Source organism: Pseudoliparis swirei, chromosome 4, assembly GCF_029220125.1.
Source record: "Pseudoliparis swirei isolate HS2019 ecotype Mariana Trench chromosome 4, NWPU_hadal_v1, whole genome shotgun sequence".
Lineage (NCBI taxonomy): Eukaryota > Metazoa > Chordata > Actinopteri > Perciformes > Liparidae > Pseudoliparis > Pseudoliparis swirei.
In genome coordinates, this window is record NC_079391.1 from 17,977,847 (window position 1) to 17,994,796 (window position 16,950).

At 45.3% G+C, this 16,950-nt stretch overlaps 1 protein-coding gene across 1 annotated transcript in view; it reads left to right on the forward strand.

Annotated features, from left to right (window-relative positions):
* Positions 1-16,950, forward strand: part of LOC130192931 (protein TANC1-like) — a 34,508-nt gene that overhangs the window by 2,649 nt on the left and 14,909 nt on the right. The window contains exons 4-10 of the mRNA XM_056413134.1: positions 1,061-1,153; positions 2,686-2,816; positions 4,586-4,844; positions 5,243-5,524; positions 11,430-11,546; positions 11,702-11,992; positions 12,783-12,910. Coding sequence (XP_056269109.1) covers positions 1,061-1,153; positions 2,686-2,816; positions 4,586-4,844; positions 5,243-5,524; positions 11,430-11,546; positions 11,702-11,992; positions 12,783-12,910 — 1,301 coding nt within the window. The remainder of the gene's footprint in view (positions 1-1,060; positions 1,154-2,685; positions 2,817-4,585; positions 4,845-5,242; positions 5,525-11,429; positions 11,547-11,701; positions 11,993-12,782; positions 12,911-16,950) is intronic.

Below are 16,950 nucleotides of genomic sequence, written 5' to 3' on the forward strand. Positions count from 1 at the left end.
GAGTTTTACTATGTCATTGAATAGCAGCTTCTACAGAAAAAAAGAAAAAGGTGAAATATTATATTCTATAATGCACATACCGCCTCATTAATATAAAATTATTTTCTTGAAATGACAAATTCTTTAAAAAATCCATAGGCACATAACACTTTTGTTCTTAATAAAGGCAAAACATGCAGTTAAAAACACAAAGATGTTATTTACTGTTTTAAACATGTTTTGTAATTACAGTATATGTGCAGGGTGAAGTACATATCATACAAATAAATTATGCTATTTAAAGTGTAATGACCTAAACTAAGTCATGTGACATGTATTAGCATTTGAGTTCACATAACCTTAAAACAAAGCGTGTCGACCTAAAAAGGGGCACAAGGTGGCGTTGTCCTACAGCCACACAGCGGCAGCGTTACGTGTCATTGCCTTGTTTCCCTCCAGTACACTCAACACACGAGGAACACTACAGTCACAAGGTACCCTGTCATGGCCTACGTGTCATCGGTGGCCGATCAAACATCAAACTGTGTGTGAATTCAGCAGCGGTTCCACATGTGTGATTCAAACACTGAATAATAACCTTGAGTGTAAACTAAAGGTTCAGTGGCTTTCAGGGATTCCAAACATCTCACCCTGCCGAATGATCTACAGCCCTAAAGAATCTGCGCTCAGATGTTGATGCATAAATTGAGACACACCCACACACATCAATATGAGTGCATTGCTGTCATCACACACACACACACACACACACACACACCTACAAACACACACACACACACACATTAGCAATGTTAATATATTATAGATAAACGCCCACGGCACAGTGAACATTGTTCTGTTTGCACTCTGTACACACTGCTTTATCCTCCTGGGACACAATTCAAATTCTGCACCACAGATCTCATCTGGGGGGGTTTAATCTCTCTCCCTCTCCCTCTCTCTCTCGCTCTATCTCACTTTCTTTCGTATCCCCTCCTTATCTCCACCCTCAATCCCTCCCTCTCTCCCACCCTTCCTGCTCTCCCTCCCTCTCCCGTCTCCCTCTCCGCTGTGGCCGAAGGACGGGTAAGGAAGCGGGAGGATGTGGATGGCTCCCCCAATGCGAGAGAACCTCTCGTCTTTGCCTCGTGCCGTGGCAGGACAGACCGCAGAGGTGAGAACAGCAGTGTGTGGGAGTGTGCTTAGCGTCATTTCTGTTCCTCCAGGTATTGATCAGGGAAGCTAAATGACAGTGAACGGCGTGGAGGTGAGTGGATTACGACAAGCAAGAGAAAGCAAGTGTGTGTGGCTGTGTTTTAATGGCATCTAAAAGGCGTTGCATTAAGTTTTCCATGTCAGATGAATGTAGGGACAGTGACGGTTTGACGTAATCCTCAGGGTTTCATTGTGAGTGGATTTGTTTTCACACAGTTTCTCTGGAGTCCTTGCCCTGACTTCTCTGCATGCTGCTTGTGCAGTTAGATTAATTAAAGCATTAATGGTGTAAATACCCACCTCTCTGCCAGCTTTCTCTTGGTGTTTGACCAGAGGGTTATCCTTAGGCTAAACAGATTTTATGAGGCATCTTCTATCCTGGTTGCCAGGCACCTCTCAGCTTCCCGTTTCCAATGGCAACTGCTGGGTGGTTTGATGAATAGTACTGGACATTCAGTGTGTCCTCTTGTTGCTCCAGATTGGATCCCAGTGCACTGCTGACTAAATGCAAAGTTGTCTCTCATCCCCCTCTCTGAAATACACATTCAGCCCTTCCTACAAGTCTTCAGCAGCTTTTCAAGCTGTGAAGTGAAAAGAGAACATCGACAGAGGCTAGAACTGGGGCGCTTTATGGAACAAGACTGACCAGGCTGCCTCTCAATACTGACCTTGATCCTCTCAAGGCTGTGGCTCTCCCGTTAAACACACTTTGAATGCTGAATGTGAGAGCGATGTGATGTAGTATTGTTTGAAACGGGGACGTGAGCCAGCAAGGCAGATAGAGGAGGAATCTGTGGAGGGAGTGCCAAATGAAAGCCTGGACGCAAAGATGTTTGCGAGGAGGAGTGAGCTGTTCCTGTCACCCTGTTTATATGCCTCCTCAATATGCATGTTACTCAGCTGATAACGGCACATAGGTGAGGCGTGAGAACGGAGGACTGTATTGCTCAGCTGTGGGAAGCACAGAGATGAGCAAACTGCTGAAGCCTTGCTCTGCAGAGGTGAGCGTGGACCTGAGAGGAGCCAGGGGTTGGAGGTCAAAGCATCGGGAGAGCCTTAAACAGTGATAAATGAATGCAGCACATGGCCTGTGTCAGCCAATCTCCCCCCGGAGCAACAGGAAAGGCAGAGCCAAGGCACTCCTTCTTTCTGCTCTGCTCTCATTGAAATTCACAAGCCGTCTCTTAAACCGAGAGCACCTGGCAGGCGTGTGCACGGGCAAACTCACAACCTCACACAACCCCTCGCTGCTGCTTCAGCCGGGGCGACTGGAAAGGCACAGTCTTTGCATTCCTAATCAGGGCAGCTGGGGCTGAGCTGACCTGTGGATGCAGACGTCTCTCGCAGCCCACAAGTGATGTCGACTTGGGTGGAAACCTTACGAGCAAGCCGAGCTGAAACGAGAGGGTCGTCTCAGCGTCGGTCTCATCTGGCCTGCCGCGTTTCATTCTGCTTGTTGATCCTTGTGCTCTGGATGTGTACTTCTTCCAGACCTCCATGTGGAGCCTCAGCTGGGCTCCTCCCTTTCTACCCAGGAACTGATGACCAGACTATGCTTCTTATTGGGAGAAGCAACGCCTGGCACTGCTAGCTCTCCAATGGAGGACAGGAGGGAGAAGAAGGTAGGGCAGCTTATCGATTAACTGGCCCCTTGCTGTCATAGGAAAAGGGTGATGGATGTTTTTTTTATTTTTAGCCTTCACATTGTCATCTTTAAACATTACAAATTGAGCTGCGGGCAAGGAAACATTGAGTTGAATACTATGTGTGATTTGACCGTTTGAAAAATGTATTCATATGTATTTTGGAGCGTTATTATTTGCGTTGCTATCCTTCCAAAGGGCTCCATTGATGTACTCTGAGCCCTATCACTTCAACCCGCTGTATGTGTGTGTTATTGCATGTGCTTATGCCTTTTCATCTCTGTGCCTTTGCATTGCTCAGCCGTGGCCCATTTCCTCAGCCTCATTCCACCACCTGAGCTCCAGATTCATTCAGTTTCACAGAGATAGCGAGACTCATGAGGAATGTGGGTTGTCCTGGCTCAGATAGATGAGGCTCTGGGATAAAGGGAATAACAGTGAGCCGCTTCAACTCTGTTGCCTTGTCTCCCTACGGTCTCTGTGTTGCAGGAATGTTGCATCAGTAATGAGGAGACCTGTAATGCATGTGACCAAACTATAATGATAAGGAGTATTTAAAAGCAAATCAAACACAAAGAACACTACCTTCTTCTTAGAAAACATGTTCATCTGTTAACAACATTTTCCATGGGTCATTTCCTGTTGGGAAAAGGTCACATACATTAATCAATGTCAGCAGGTTTCTCAATTATTCTTAAAGACCAGTGAAAAAGGCCTCTTTAAGAGACAATGGTAAATACTATACATTAAAATATATGGAACACATATGTGCAAAAGATGTGTTTTCCTCCTCCGAGAACAACACAATAAAAATATATACACAATGTAACATTACATGATGATTTATAGCAGGGTAGGTTACAACATGTAGTGAAGATGAACATGTTATTGTGTATATCTAATGAATTTATCGTCTTAACTCTTGAAAAGTGATGCAGGCTCCTTATCAATTTATGATACTGTAGAGATGGAGCCGTGATACGGCTTGAAAAATAATCTCTCACTTTCTCTTTTTGAACCTGTCTCTTCTATTTGTTGCCACAATGATTTCAGTGTGTAGCTTCATTGTAAAGCTATTCATGCAGTTGCTTCAGGTATTGATCCAAAAAAACATGCTTAAACTTCAAAGAACAATTGAAGCACGTCCTTTTAACACAGTAACACACACACACAGTAATGCTACCATCATTCAATGTCATTTCCTATTTCATAAAAATTGCATATAGTGTGGTAATATTACCTAGAACCCTCATCCAGGCAGTATGATGCTGTGTTTATTGAATACTCAAAATACATCCTGTCACCTGTGAAACATTTTCACATTTCCCTTCGTCTTTGTGAAATCAGCCCCGTGTGGAGCAGCAGAATGTGTGTACAATGACTTAGACAGTAAATTATAAATGTCTACAGCGAGTTGGTTGGTTTTGAACGCAGCCGGCAGTCTTCATGAAAAACTGGGAAAAATGACAGCCAGGATGGAAATAACTGGATTTATTCTTTCATTTCCCATCTGCGTGCACTAGCAAACATACTCAGTCCCAAAAAGCAGTGCATGAAGTCAAACTGTCATGCCGAGTGTCGTGCTGTTAGAAAAGAATGCCAACTGACAACTGATTTACTACACTTCTATCACTGAAGAAGATACCTTAGTGGTTTTCTCTTTCACACGAGATGATCAGGTTAAGTCTCTCCTCATCCCAACTTTATGTCCTTGTATCAGTATATTTCTGCTCTTTGTTTCTCTCCAGTGTGATACCTCTGCCCAGGGGGGGAGTCCCAGCTCCACCCTCACCTGCAGCACTGCCTCCCCCTGTTCAGAGAGCCCCTGCTCCACCCTGAGCTACAGTGTTGGAGGCAAGCCTTCACCCCACAGTACCAGTCCCAGTGGAACCCTCTCCGACACTGTACCCAGCTCTGCCCCTTGCCCTGCTGCTGGACCCATTAGTCCTGGGCCTCCATCTGAAAGCCCCACCTCCACCCTGGGGAGCAAGGACAGTGGAATCATAGGTGAGGGGGTTGCTGTGTACCCCTACCCCACAGCTAGCTTCCCTGTGTTCCCTGTGCCACTTCAGCCTCAAGGTTTCAGCTCCCTCCTGTCAAATCTGGGACACTGCTGTCTTTGTTGCTTATGGGTTTGATTCTTTTAAAATAGGACACTTCTTTCTCCATAAATAGAGTTTGTATTTATAGTTAAATACAAAAGTGCAGGAGGTGCATCAAGTATAAAACAACTTGTTGATTTATTACTTTTGAGTGTACAGCTGTTACAAAAGTTGGATATATTTTACTGTTGATTGAGTGTTGAAGTGGTAAGAAAATGCCATATGCTCTTGTTTAGAAGGCTGATTTATTTTTACTGCTGCCATACTTACTTACAACATAACCTTTATTTTCTTGCGGCTCAGCAACCATCACTAGTTCTTCTGAGAATGAGGAGCGCATCGCCTCCAGTGAGGTTCTGACAAAAGATGAAGGCCCGGGGGGCGGTACTGATGTCATGAGCTATGCATGCGAGGACCGCCACCCCAGGCTGAAAAGAGACACTCTGACCCCCCAACCAAATGAGGCCTTACCTAGATCGGACATCATGGAGCCAAGGACTCCACCAGCGCCAAAAAGACCCCTCCCACAGCACCACATACACAGCACGTCCTTCCTTGTGATGCCCCGTCCGAATTCAGTGGCAGGTACGTTGACCTTTTCTTAAGTGGGCATCTGTTATTCTGCGATTAAATAATGTTTTCTTTTGCATGTTCACTTAGCTCAGTGGTTCTCAAATTGTGGGGCGCCAAAGTATTACAAGTGGGTTGCGGGGGCAGTGCGGAAAACTTCACATATACCAAAAGTACGCGTACATGTTTACGTTCTGGTTACGGCGTTAACAGGTTACGCTTCCACGAGGGCGGCGTCCGAGCTCCTTTGCGACTCACCTGTACCTTAGAAGTGTGTAGCTCAGTAGTGTGTAGCTCAATAGTGTTTAGGTTAGCAGTGTGCACAACGAAGACATTTGTCAGGAGGGAAAGAAAATAAACCACCATCGATGCAGATGAGGAGAGACCAGTCTGAGTTTTATGTCTGAAAACATCATGAAGCCCAAACAAATTAAAAAGACACTTGGCAACATTACACCTCACTCACGTCAATAAGCCACAGGAGTTCTTTCAGAGGAAACTTAATATTAATTAATTGGTGAATACGCATGCAGGCAAATCACTTTGTAAAAGTGATATTTGCTGATGAGCTCTTTAGGCTAGTGGACAGTTACCTGACTGAACACGGGAGAGTTGTGTGGCTTTCTGCACAGATGGCGCAGATAATGGCGGAGAAGAGGAAGTTATTGTAGGCGCTGATAAAGAGGGTCTCTTTAAATGTGCACTGTGTCATACACAGAGAAGCGCTAGATGTGGCGTGAACCACACACGGGTTTGACCGATGCTATCAGCGTGGTCAATTTCATAAAAACAAGGTCCCTGAAAGCACCACTGTGTTCACTCTGTGGAGACCGGATCCTTCAGTTGTTCACATGAAGCTCAGTGGCTCTCACGAGGAAACGTGTTGTCGCGAGTCTTTGAGCTCAGAGACATTAAACATCCGTCATATGATGACAATTAAAATAGTACACATTTTATCTCTAAAAATATTATTCTGCAGAAAGGTGGACTCAGTTTATCATTTATTTTGTCTTTGTAACGTTGCACATGCATATACTTTGTGGAGTCAAATGTATTAATTCAATTATAATTATTAATTTGCAGGCAAGTTTGCTGATGAATAATTTTTGATGAAATTGGCCTCCCTCAATGACATATTTGGAAAGCTGAATGAATTAAATCTTCATCTTCAAGTCAGAGGACAGCAGCTTCCTCATCTGCAGACCAGATCCGGTTTCACTCGGAGGCTGGAGATGTGAGACAGGCGACTTGATCAATAGGAATATTGATTCCTTTGAGAATCTGAGTGAATTGGAACTAATACTGATACAACTTGATGGCTCACACATATCTACACTTATTTGGTTTTGCACCGGTTGCATGTTATTGTTTTGAAAAGATATTTAGTGTGTAAGGAGTCACAAAAAGTTGTTATTTCAATAAATATTCAGCATAGAACATTTAGTTACGATTTTGTTGGGGCGATGGGGCGCGAACATTTTTCTTCCTCTGAAGTGGAGCGCGACAGAAAAACTTTGAGAACCACTGACTTAGCTTAACATAACGACGGAAGGGAAACAGCTTGCCTGGCTCTGTCCAATGGGGGAAACAAATCTTCTATAGCTCACTAATTAACACATTATATTTCCTCTAGATATGCCATCAAGGCAAGGTTGCCAGTCAACCAGCGGAGAGCTCCAGGAAGTCACTGTTCCGAGCCAAGAAATAGTCCCACACAAAAGACCCTGTTAAACTACAACATACCGTTTTGTACACTTCTATTTTTGTAGAGTGAGTGAATTGCTAAAGTCTCAATTGTTTTTAAGATGAAGTAGGTTAATGAGAGTATGAATGTGACAGCTGTGACCCGGGTGATTAATTAATAGACTGATAAATATTGACTGAATGGCAGATTGATTGAATTGATCTTTGAAAGCATAAGCCTAATTTGCAAGATCTCTGTGAAGCAGAGCTAAACCTGATTGCACTGTGAGTCGGTGCTCTACTTACCACTGAGGCTGGATGCACACAGTGAGCAGGATCAGTTAAATGTCCTGGGAGGCCTTCAGTTGTCATAAAAATACCCCCTCCCTTTCCAGTCACGATCTTTGCGAGTGCACAAGGCTCTTTTTCTTCTCTTAGATGTCAGTTCATTTGTGGTGGGAGCAAAAGAAGAGATTCCCTCAGGAGTGGATTCACAGTAACGCCTGCCAGTTTTTTCTGTCAGCTGGTGCTTTCATTTAGGCACCCTTGATGAAACTCAGAATAAAGATGAAGCTCGCCACAGAGCACTGTAGCTGCTCTGTGGCAATAAGACATTACTCCTCATTCATGCAAGTTTTGATAGAGAAACGAGAAACTATGAACTATGATATCTATTAAGAGACAAGTAACATTTGTATTATTCCCAGATGAAAAACATATCTGTTATAGCAGCAATATTGTCCTGCTACAACAAAAGTAATCAAGCAACAGATCATTTCTGAATGCAGGTTTTATAAACATATTATCCAATACTTAAATTTCATTGCGATCTTAAAAGATGTGTGACTTATTTTGTATAATGAAATTATAGCAACATTAACACGAGCAGAACGTCAAGATCCAATTATTTTCAATTATTCAATGCACAATTTAAAGTCTAGAATAAATGGTGTGTCCATCACCTTTAGTTCCTCACTGTCTGTTTTCATTAACAGTCTCATAATCAGAATTAATGACGTGGATGGCAGTAGCTCATGTTCTCAAAGTTTCCTGAGATAAATGAGGATTGTTGCAAGCACAGGAATTAGAAAGGTCATCCAAGACAGTTTGCAGAGTCAATAAAAGTGACCTGCTCCATCAGCAGCCCAGTGGGCGGAGACTGAGTTGGGCAGTATGGCTGTTGGCAGCTATGGTAAAAGCACTTTAAAATAAAGCAAAAATATATATATGTTTCTTTGTGAACCAGTCAGAGGCTGAACATGCATTAACTGTAGATTTGCTGTGTAGTGTAGTCCCTGCTGTCAGTGTGTTTTCCTGGTATTCAATTTAGCAAAGGCTCCTCAAAACTGTTTTAAAGTGGCGGGTCAGGGCCACTGTCCTATAAGGGCACTGGCGCATCTTGTGTCTGATAATGGAACAATGCAGCAGACCTATCTGCAAATTCAAGTTTGTGGAGTACTTTTTGAAATACAGTATATTTTTACTTATTTGCCCGAAAAACGGGGGGAAACTAGTCTGACTTCACTGTCTTGTAGGTTATTTGTTTGCTAGTCCCAGCCAATAAATGTTGTGGCACATAACCACCTGGAAAATGGTGAATTGTTTTTTTTGCACTTTGGTTTCTGTACATATTAGAAGATATTACATGCCGGTAGGTGGTTTTTGTTACCCTTGGACAGAACCAGGCTAGCTAGTTCTCGGTTTCCAGCCTTTGTGCTAATCTGAGTTTATGTTCCCGGGGGCTAGCTGAAGCCTTACAACGGACCGACAGAAGTAATATTGATCTTCTCGTCAAACTCGCATTTCCCAAAATGTTGCACAATTACATCAAGTTTGTAAACGTTGCGTAGAGTCAGTGCGTGTTGGGTTGCTCATGAGGGATTGGTGCTACCAGGCATGCTGGGAGTGTTGGCCAGGGCTGTGGAGTTGACCTTTAAAGTTTTGAAGGATCAACAGGGGTTGGAGGGTAATCAAACACTCATCAGCAACCACAGGTCAGGCAGCGAGTGTGGTGGACAGGGTCCCATCAGGCTGGACTGTCAAGGGTGGAAGGGATGAGTCTTGGTCCACTTAGTCTTTAGCCAGCGAGCTCTCTCATCCCACTCCACACCTCCTTCACACTATTTTGCTGCAGACTGCTCTTCATCATCTCACTGTGGATGTCCTTTCGATTCTCCACTACATTACATGTCATTTAGCAGACGCTTTTATCCAAAGCGACTTGCAATAAGTGCATTTCAACCTAGAGTACAAACTAAGAACAACAAGAATACATAAAGTAACATTTCCTCAACATAGTCAAACTACAAAAGTACCATAAAAAGAGCTAGTCGGAAAAGATGTGTTTTTAGTTTCCGGCGGAAGCTGTAGAGACTTTCTGCTGTCCTGATGTCAGTGGGGAGCTCGTTCCACCACTGAGGAGCCAGGACAGCAAGCAGTCTGGATTTCGAGTGATTAGCTCGAAGTGCAGAAGTCACAAGTTGGTTGGCTGTTGCCGAGCGGAGCGAACGTGCCGGGGTGTACGGTGTACATCTCTTGCTTGACAATAAGGGTAATTTCTTCCGCGTTCCCTGTACTAAAAGCCCTCTTCTAACTGTTGAAAGGGATGTCATGTTTTCAGTGTGTCAGGGTTTATTACTTGCTTGGCCCCGATCTTTTTTCTATGTGGTATTTACACTGTAATTGATTTGTCTTGCATCAGGGAGCCCCTCATTGTCCACTAATACTCGACAGAGAAGGTTCCATGTGCTCTTAAAAGCTCTGCAAATTATAATATGAACTCAGTGGCTTAACACCACTCTCTCACTCTGCTGCTGCAGAACGATGGACTCACACAGGGAGGCTACATGCATCAGAATTAGATCCGATCTGCCAAAGTGTTGAACGTTTGGTGGGACTGCATGTACCGCAGTTCAGCGTGTCTTTCTCCCTGTTGGAGGCAAAAGAGAAAAGGAAACTGTCCAGTGTTACAACACATGAAGCACAAAGAGATGTCATGTTGTGTGGCTCACGCCTGAGTGTCTGGTGATTGGTCATGATGAAGGATGCTTATGGACGTTGCTGGACAGCCTCTTCAGACTTAGACCATAATTGCTGTTTTAAAGCTTTAAGCTTCTAACAGCTCAGCGATGTGTTGCAGCTCCCTCAGATGCTCTGAGATTATCAACGACTGCATTTAACATGTACAGTAAGTGATTATAGTAGATGTGAGGTCATCTTCTGTTCAGGGACTGCTCCTGCTTTTTTATCCCACCACTCTCATGCGATTAGAAGCAGAGGTAATGCCAGAATTTCAGATTTTAGAGAGTATTCTTTTTTTCATATTACAATAATAAATGATTGAAATGGACCGGTTTGTGACTGGCCTTTGAAAACTCTTGAAATAACAGTAGCTTTTTAGTCAGACTCGTTTTTTAATGCAGCTTGAGTCTTCTTTGGTAGCAATTAGATTGACTTTATTATAAATGCCATTTACTATTCCATCATCTAAGTATGATTTAGAAAAAACGTAAATATTCATAAAACCAGTATCATTTCAACCCAAGATGTCCCAGTAAGAATAGACACTCGCAGTAATCAAGTTATCTGTCCACCGTGTATTAAGAACAAGGATCAATAGAGAAACTAGGAATAATCTAAGCTGAGACGAGAACAAAGCTTCTTTACCGTTGTCTTTAATCTTCACAACTGCCTGCACTGAAACCTCTGCTAAATGTCTTGAGCACTGCAGAAAGTAAGCCTGGCTGACCTGTACACTGGAGCGTGAGTAGGCGGATGGATAGGGAAATGTGGGAGAGAATTCTCTTTGCTTTTTGCCCTTCTGTAGAACATTTTCTTCATTTTGTTGGTGTTTTTTATCGTTTCTTATTCAGGAAAATGTGTGCATTCCCCATACATTGCATTTGCATTGCAGCTGTCGATGTGTTTCCAGCGATCAAAACAAATTCTGTGTCCTGACGTGTGAGACAGAATTAAACATTTGGTCTTTTCAGACTCATGTAAATTTGAGATGACAGAACGGGAGATGATTCGTTTTCTCTTCTTTACCTCTTTCTTCTCCTCTCAAGGTCACTGAGCAGGGAGAGCAACAACTGTTTGTGTCTCACATCTCCATGGATACAATTATTAATTCGAGCAATGAATTTGACACTTGTGTTGTATGCATGCGTATCTTTTTACATTTCCTGCATCTCTCTCACACTCTCAATCCATTCCTGGCCGCTCTCTTCTTTTGTAGCAACTAGCTCCACTGGATTGGAGGATCTGAGTTATCTGGACAACCAAAGGGCCGCTGGACACAGGAGCTCGGTCCGCAAACACAACACAGCTGGACGCACAAGTGATGACTCCAAAGGTATTCGGAAGCTTAGCCTCAGGGAGAAATCGGTGTGTAAATATAGCTTGGTGCGGAAAGATCTGCAGATCTGTGTGGCGCATGCACGTCCCCAATGTCACTGCGTAAATGACCCGTTCTTATATGGATCTGACTCGTTCTCTCCCTCCGTCCAGGGAGATTGGTGCCATTCAAGCAAGCCGACATCATGCTTAAACCGCTGCTGTTTGAAGTCCCCGGCGTCACCGCAGAGACACCTTTTGTCGGCCGTGATTGGCTCTTCACGCGTCTGGAGGAGGTCCTTAGTAAAACAAGCAGCTGCGAGGGGCGCGGTGCTGTCATCGTGGGGAACGCAGGATCCGGCAAGACTGCTATCGTCTGGCGGCTGCTGGCACTCAGCTGTCAGGGCATGCGCACGCCACAGGGAGGTCCCAGCATCCCTCACAGCCCCGGTTCCTCCCCTAAATGTAAGACTCCTATCTTTATTTGGAGCAGCATAACTTGTTTTTGGGTGAGTCTCAAAGCATTCGTGTAAGAACACATTAAGAACGCTGTAAGTTGAATTCATACATTTTCTATTGTGCTCCAGATTCATGTAATATTTTAGGGGAAATAATAATTTTTCGAGAGGGAGTTGGTAACTGGGTCATGCACTCTTTTTTTAAGTTCTCCCCTTAGGTTTATCTGCTGATTGCAGTTGTGTAAGGAGACTGAGATGTTTTTTCTTTTCTTTTCTTATCATGAGGGGCATCATACAATAACGTTTGACTTGACTTGTCAGGTTTTGAACATTGCACAATAGATGCATGTTGTATGCCGAGACACACCTTGATGTATGAAAGAAAGTATGGCCACGAATAGGGAAAAATATATTTTCCCGATATTATCTTCTTTCGGCCTTTTCCTGTACTGCAATAACAAGTGTTTCTTTTTTTGATTACTGAGAACAAACCAGTACTGAAGAGGAAAAGCTAAAATAGTGTTTGAAAAGAAGAGGGTACCATTCCTTTTCCATCATCATCGCATTATACCCTGATAGCTGTACGTGATGTTGTCATTTTGAATTAAATGTAACAGAGGGAACATAACATGCAGCCTTAGTTGCTAGTCTTGCTTACAGATGCACTAATTAATTGCAGCAGTTTAATTGTGTCTCAAACTTCACTCCTGGCGTTCCTATGCTTCCACAAGAGATTTCTTCTAACGAGCATAAATGGCAGCTTTGCGTTTGTTGTTGTTGCCCTGCGCTCTGTTCAGGTGGGGAAAAGCAGGGGAGAGCAGCTTCCAAACAGCCTGCTGACTCCCAACCCAACCAGACTGCTGCTGCGGGAACAAGCGACAGCACAGCACAGAGGAAGGAGGCTGTCAGATGCCTTGCTGCCAAGGTAATTCAAAACACACACACACACACACACACACACCCACACACACTTTATTGTTCTACACAAGTGAGGACCCTCATTTTACAAGTCTAACCGTAAAACATTTCTTAGGTTTCTTGCAGAGAGTAAAATGAGAGGATCTCTTGTGTCCTTGTCAGCGCCGCCGCTCCCATAACGTGCACTACGCGCTGTGCGTAGGGCACCAAGTCCTGAGGGGGCTCCACAAAATAGGCAACTAAAAAAATCCTCAGTTATAACTATAATGCCGATATTATTTGTCTAGAAATATTAGGCACCTTTTAGGCATGTATATCACAAAACAGGCAGAACAAGAGAGAGAGAGATGTTTAATCGCTCAGCACCCCCCCCTCCCCTATCGACGCCGCGAGTCCCTTTCCTATCTCAGGGGGGCATCATGAAGGAGTTATGCTTCGGGCACCAACATGACTAGCGGCAGCACTGGTCCTTGTGCTAAATAGAAAATTAAGCTTAGCGTAGCTTTAGGACTGGTAACAGGGGGGAAACATCTGGCACATCTTTCCACCAGCACCTCTAGAGTTCACTGATTATATCTTGTTTATTTCATTTGTAGACAGTAACCATGGTCTAAAAACTACATTTCATTATTTTACGGTGGGTTGTGTATCGGACTGTTTCTTTGCCAGGAGCAGTTGCTAGGCAACTAGCGAAGTCTCAAGAAGGTTATTGCTCACAGGAAGAATTGACATTTTTGTATACATTAGACAAAAGATCATTTTCTTGAGCTATGATGAGTAAGCTTTAGAGGTGATGGTGGATTGTAACCCTCGGACAGAGCCAGGCTAGCTGTCTCCCTATTTCGTTTTTTTATGCTAAGCTAACCCGGTGCTAGCGGTAGCTTCTCATTAAATGAACTGGTATGTGAGTGGTAGCCTATCGATCTTCTCACCTCACAATTCACAAGAAGGCCAACGTATAAATCACAAACTATTCTTTTAACCATTAGAACTACATGCCTCACCCCATCCCAGACTCTTGGCTTGACTTAAACACCATTTTATTGTTAAGCCCAAAACCAAAGAAGTAGCTTAAGTGATGACTCAATAAAAAAAATCCCAAATTGGTCAACACAAAGATACTCACATATTTACACGTAATGTCACGACGGGATGTAGGGTGGACCCAAATGCACGACTCAGGAGACAGATAATACTCTTAAAGATCTTTTACTTAGTCTTCGTCAAGAATGGAACAGACTGAAGAAACAAACAGTGGACCTCTCAAGGGCTTGGTCTGAGAACACAAAACAATCTGGCAGAGGACAAGTGGAAGTGAGGGAGCTTAAATAGTGAGGGACTAATGAGGGGATGGGCTGCAGGTGAGAAGGGAGTGAGAGCCAGGTGAAGGGAACGAGGGACTAATGAGGGAGTGATCAGAGGCAGGTGAAGGGAGTTGGATTGATGAGATGGGAAGCAGGATCTGGAATGACAGGATAGTTAGTGACCGGATGAAAACAACTAATACAAAAAGGAAGGTGGGGAGCTAAACTGTTACAGAATCCCCCCTCAAAGGGCCGGCTCCTGACGTCCCAAAACAAAATCACTACGCCGGGTGGGCGGAGGGGATCTGGAGGAGGACTAATACTCTTCAGACATCTCCCCCCTCTCCTCATCGGTGGGTGAGTTGTCCTCATCAGAGGCTGACTCCTCCCCAATGTCTGATGCTGCCGAAGGGAGGGAGGGAACAGGGGCTGGCCTGGTAGCCCTTGTGGGCACAGGCCCCTTGGAGGGCTGGTCAGGGTGGCTGCGGTGAAACTCTCTTATGAGAGAAGGATCCAGGATATGTTTGGCTGGGACCCAGCATCTCGCCTCTGGTCCATAACCCTCCCAGTCGACCAAATACTGTAACCCTCTTCCACGGCGGCGGGAACGAAGCAGACGACGAACTTTGTAGGTAAAACCTCCCTCTATGAACCGTGGTGGCGGTAGGGGCTGTTCAGCAGGGACCAGTGGACACTCCCGAACTGGCTTAACTCTGGAGACGTGGAACGCCGGATGGACCCGCATGGCCCGGGGCAGCTTGAGCCTGACTACTGCCGGGTTGATGACCTTTAGTATCTCGAATGGTCCGATGAACCTGGGTGCCAACTTCCTCGCCTCCACTCGCAAGGGTAAGTCCTTGGTTGATAGCCACACCCTCTGGCCAACCTGGTAGATGGGGGCTTTAGAGCGGCGCCGGTTGGCTGCTGTAGAGTAACGGTCGGCCGAGCTGAGAAGCACCAGTCTGGCCTTGGCCCAGGTACGGTGGCAGCGGCAGACAAAAGCCTGGACTGAGGGGCAGGAAACCTCCTTCTCCAGGGCCGAAAACAATGGAGGTTGAAATCCGTAGGCACACTGAAACGGGGACATACCAGTAGCAGAGCTGATCAGGGTGTTGTGGGCATATTCCACCCACAGGAGCTGTTGGGACCAGGATGCTGGAGTCTCGGAAACCAAACACCGTAGGGCCGTCTCCATCTCCTGGTTCTTGTGCTCAGTCTGGCCGTTTGACTGCGGGTGGAATCCAGATGACAGACTGACTGTGGCCCCGATTAAAGTGCAGAACTCCCTCCAGAACACGGATGTAAACTGAGGACCCCGGTCAGAGACTACGTCTGTGGGAAGACCGTGAAGCCGGAAGACGTGCAGCAGAACCAGCTCAGCAGTCTCCTTGGCCGAGGGGAGCTTGGGCAAGGGCACGAAGTGGGCCATCTTGCTGAACCGATCTACCACTGTTAGGATGGCGGTGTGTTTGTTGGACAGTGGGAGACCAGTAACAAAGTCCAGGGAGATGTGAGACCAGGGCCGATGTGGCACAGACAGCAGTCTCAGGAAACCAGCGGGAGCCTGGTGGGAAGGTTTGTGCCGGTTGCAGACAGGACAGGCGTTGACGAATTCCCGGGTGTCCTTCTCCAGAGTAGCCCACCAGAACCTCTGCTGCAAGGCATCCCTAGTATGCTGGCTCCCAGGATGGCAAGTGAGCTTGGAGCTATGGGCCCACTGGAGGACCTCCGACCTCAGGGTCTGGGGAACGAACAGACGGTTAGGGGGACAGGAGCTCGGGCCGGGCTGGGCCTCCAGGGCAGCCTTGACTCTATCCTCTACCTCCCAGGTGATCGCGGCCACCAAGACTGGGGCAGAAAGGATGTTGTCATCACAAGCGGTGGAATCCCCCTCGTCCACAAACTGGCGGGACAGGGCGTCTGGCTTGACGTTACGGGTACCAGGCCTGTAACAGAGTGAAAAGTTAAACCGGGTAAAAAACAGAGACCATCTGGCTTGCCGAGAGTTGAGTCTCTTGGCCAGATTGTAATGTCACGACGGGATGTAGGGTGGACCCAAACGCACGACTCAGGAGACAGATAATACTCTTAAAGATCTTTTACTTAGTCTTTGTCAAGAATGGAACAGACTGAAGAAACAAACAAACAGTGGACCTCTCAAGGGCTTGGTCTGAGAACACAAAACAATCTGGCAGAGGACAAGTGGAAGTGAGGGAGCTAAATAGTGAGGGACTAATGAGGGGATGGGCTGCAGGTGAGAAGGGCGTGAGAGCCAGGTGAAGGGAACGAGGGACTAACGAGGGAGTGATCAGAGGCAGGTGAAGGGAGTTGGATTGACGAGATGGGAAGCAGGATCTGGAATGACAGGATAGTTAGTGACCGGATGAAAACAACTAATACAAAAAGGAAGGTGGGGAGCTAAACTGTTACACGTAAGGCACTTCTTCAAATTCTTGTAATTTATGTTGTTTCTGGGCAAATAGTTGATACACCTGCAGTGAAACATACAAAAGGTAACATTATATTGACATTATCGGTATGCCCCTAGGTGTAATTTATCCTCAGCTGCCTGGATCGCTATGGGAATTTTTCCCTGCGCTTCTTTCACCGGATTTGAATGCACAGTAATATAATAGAGCATCATAAACAGTAGTGTACTGTAGGGAGCTGTGATCTTTACAAGCCTACACAAAACACTGAACAGGGATCAATTCAAAGAGATACACACAGCATGGTTGCTGTT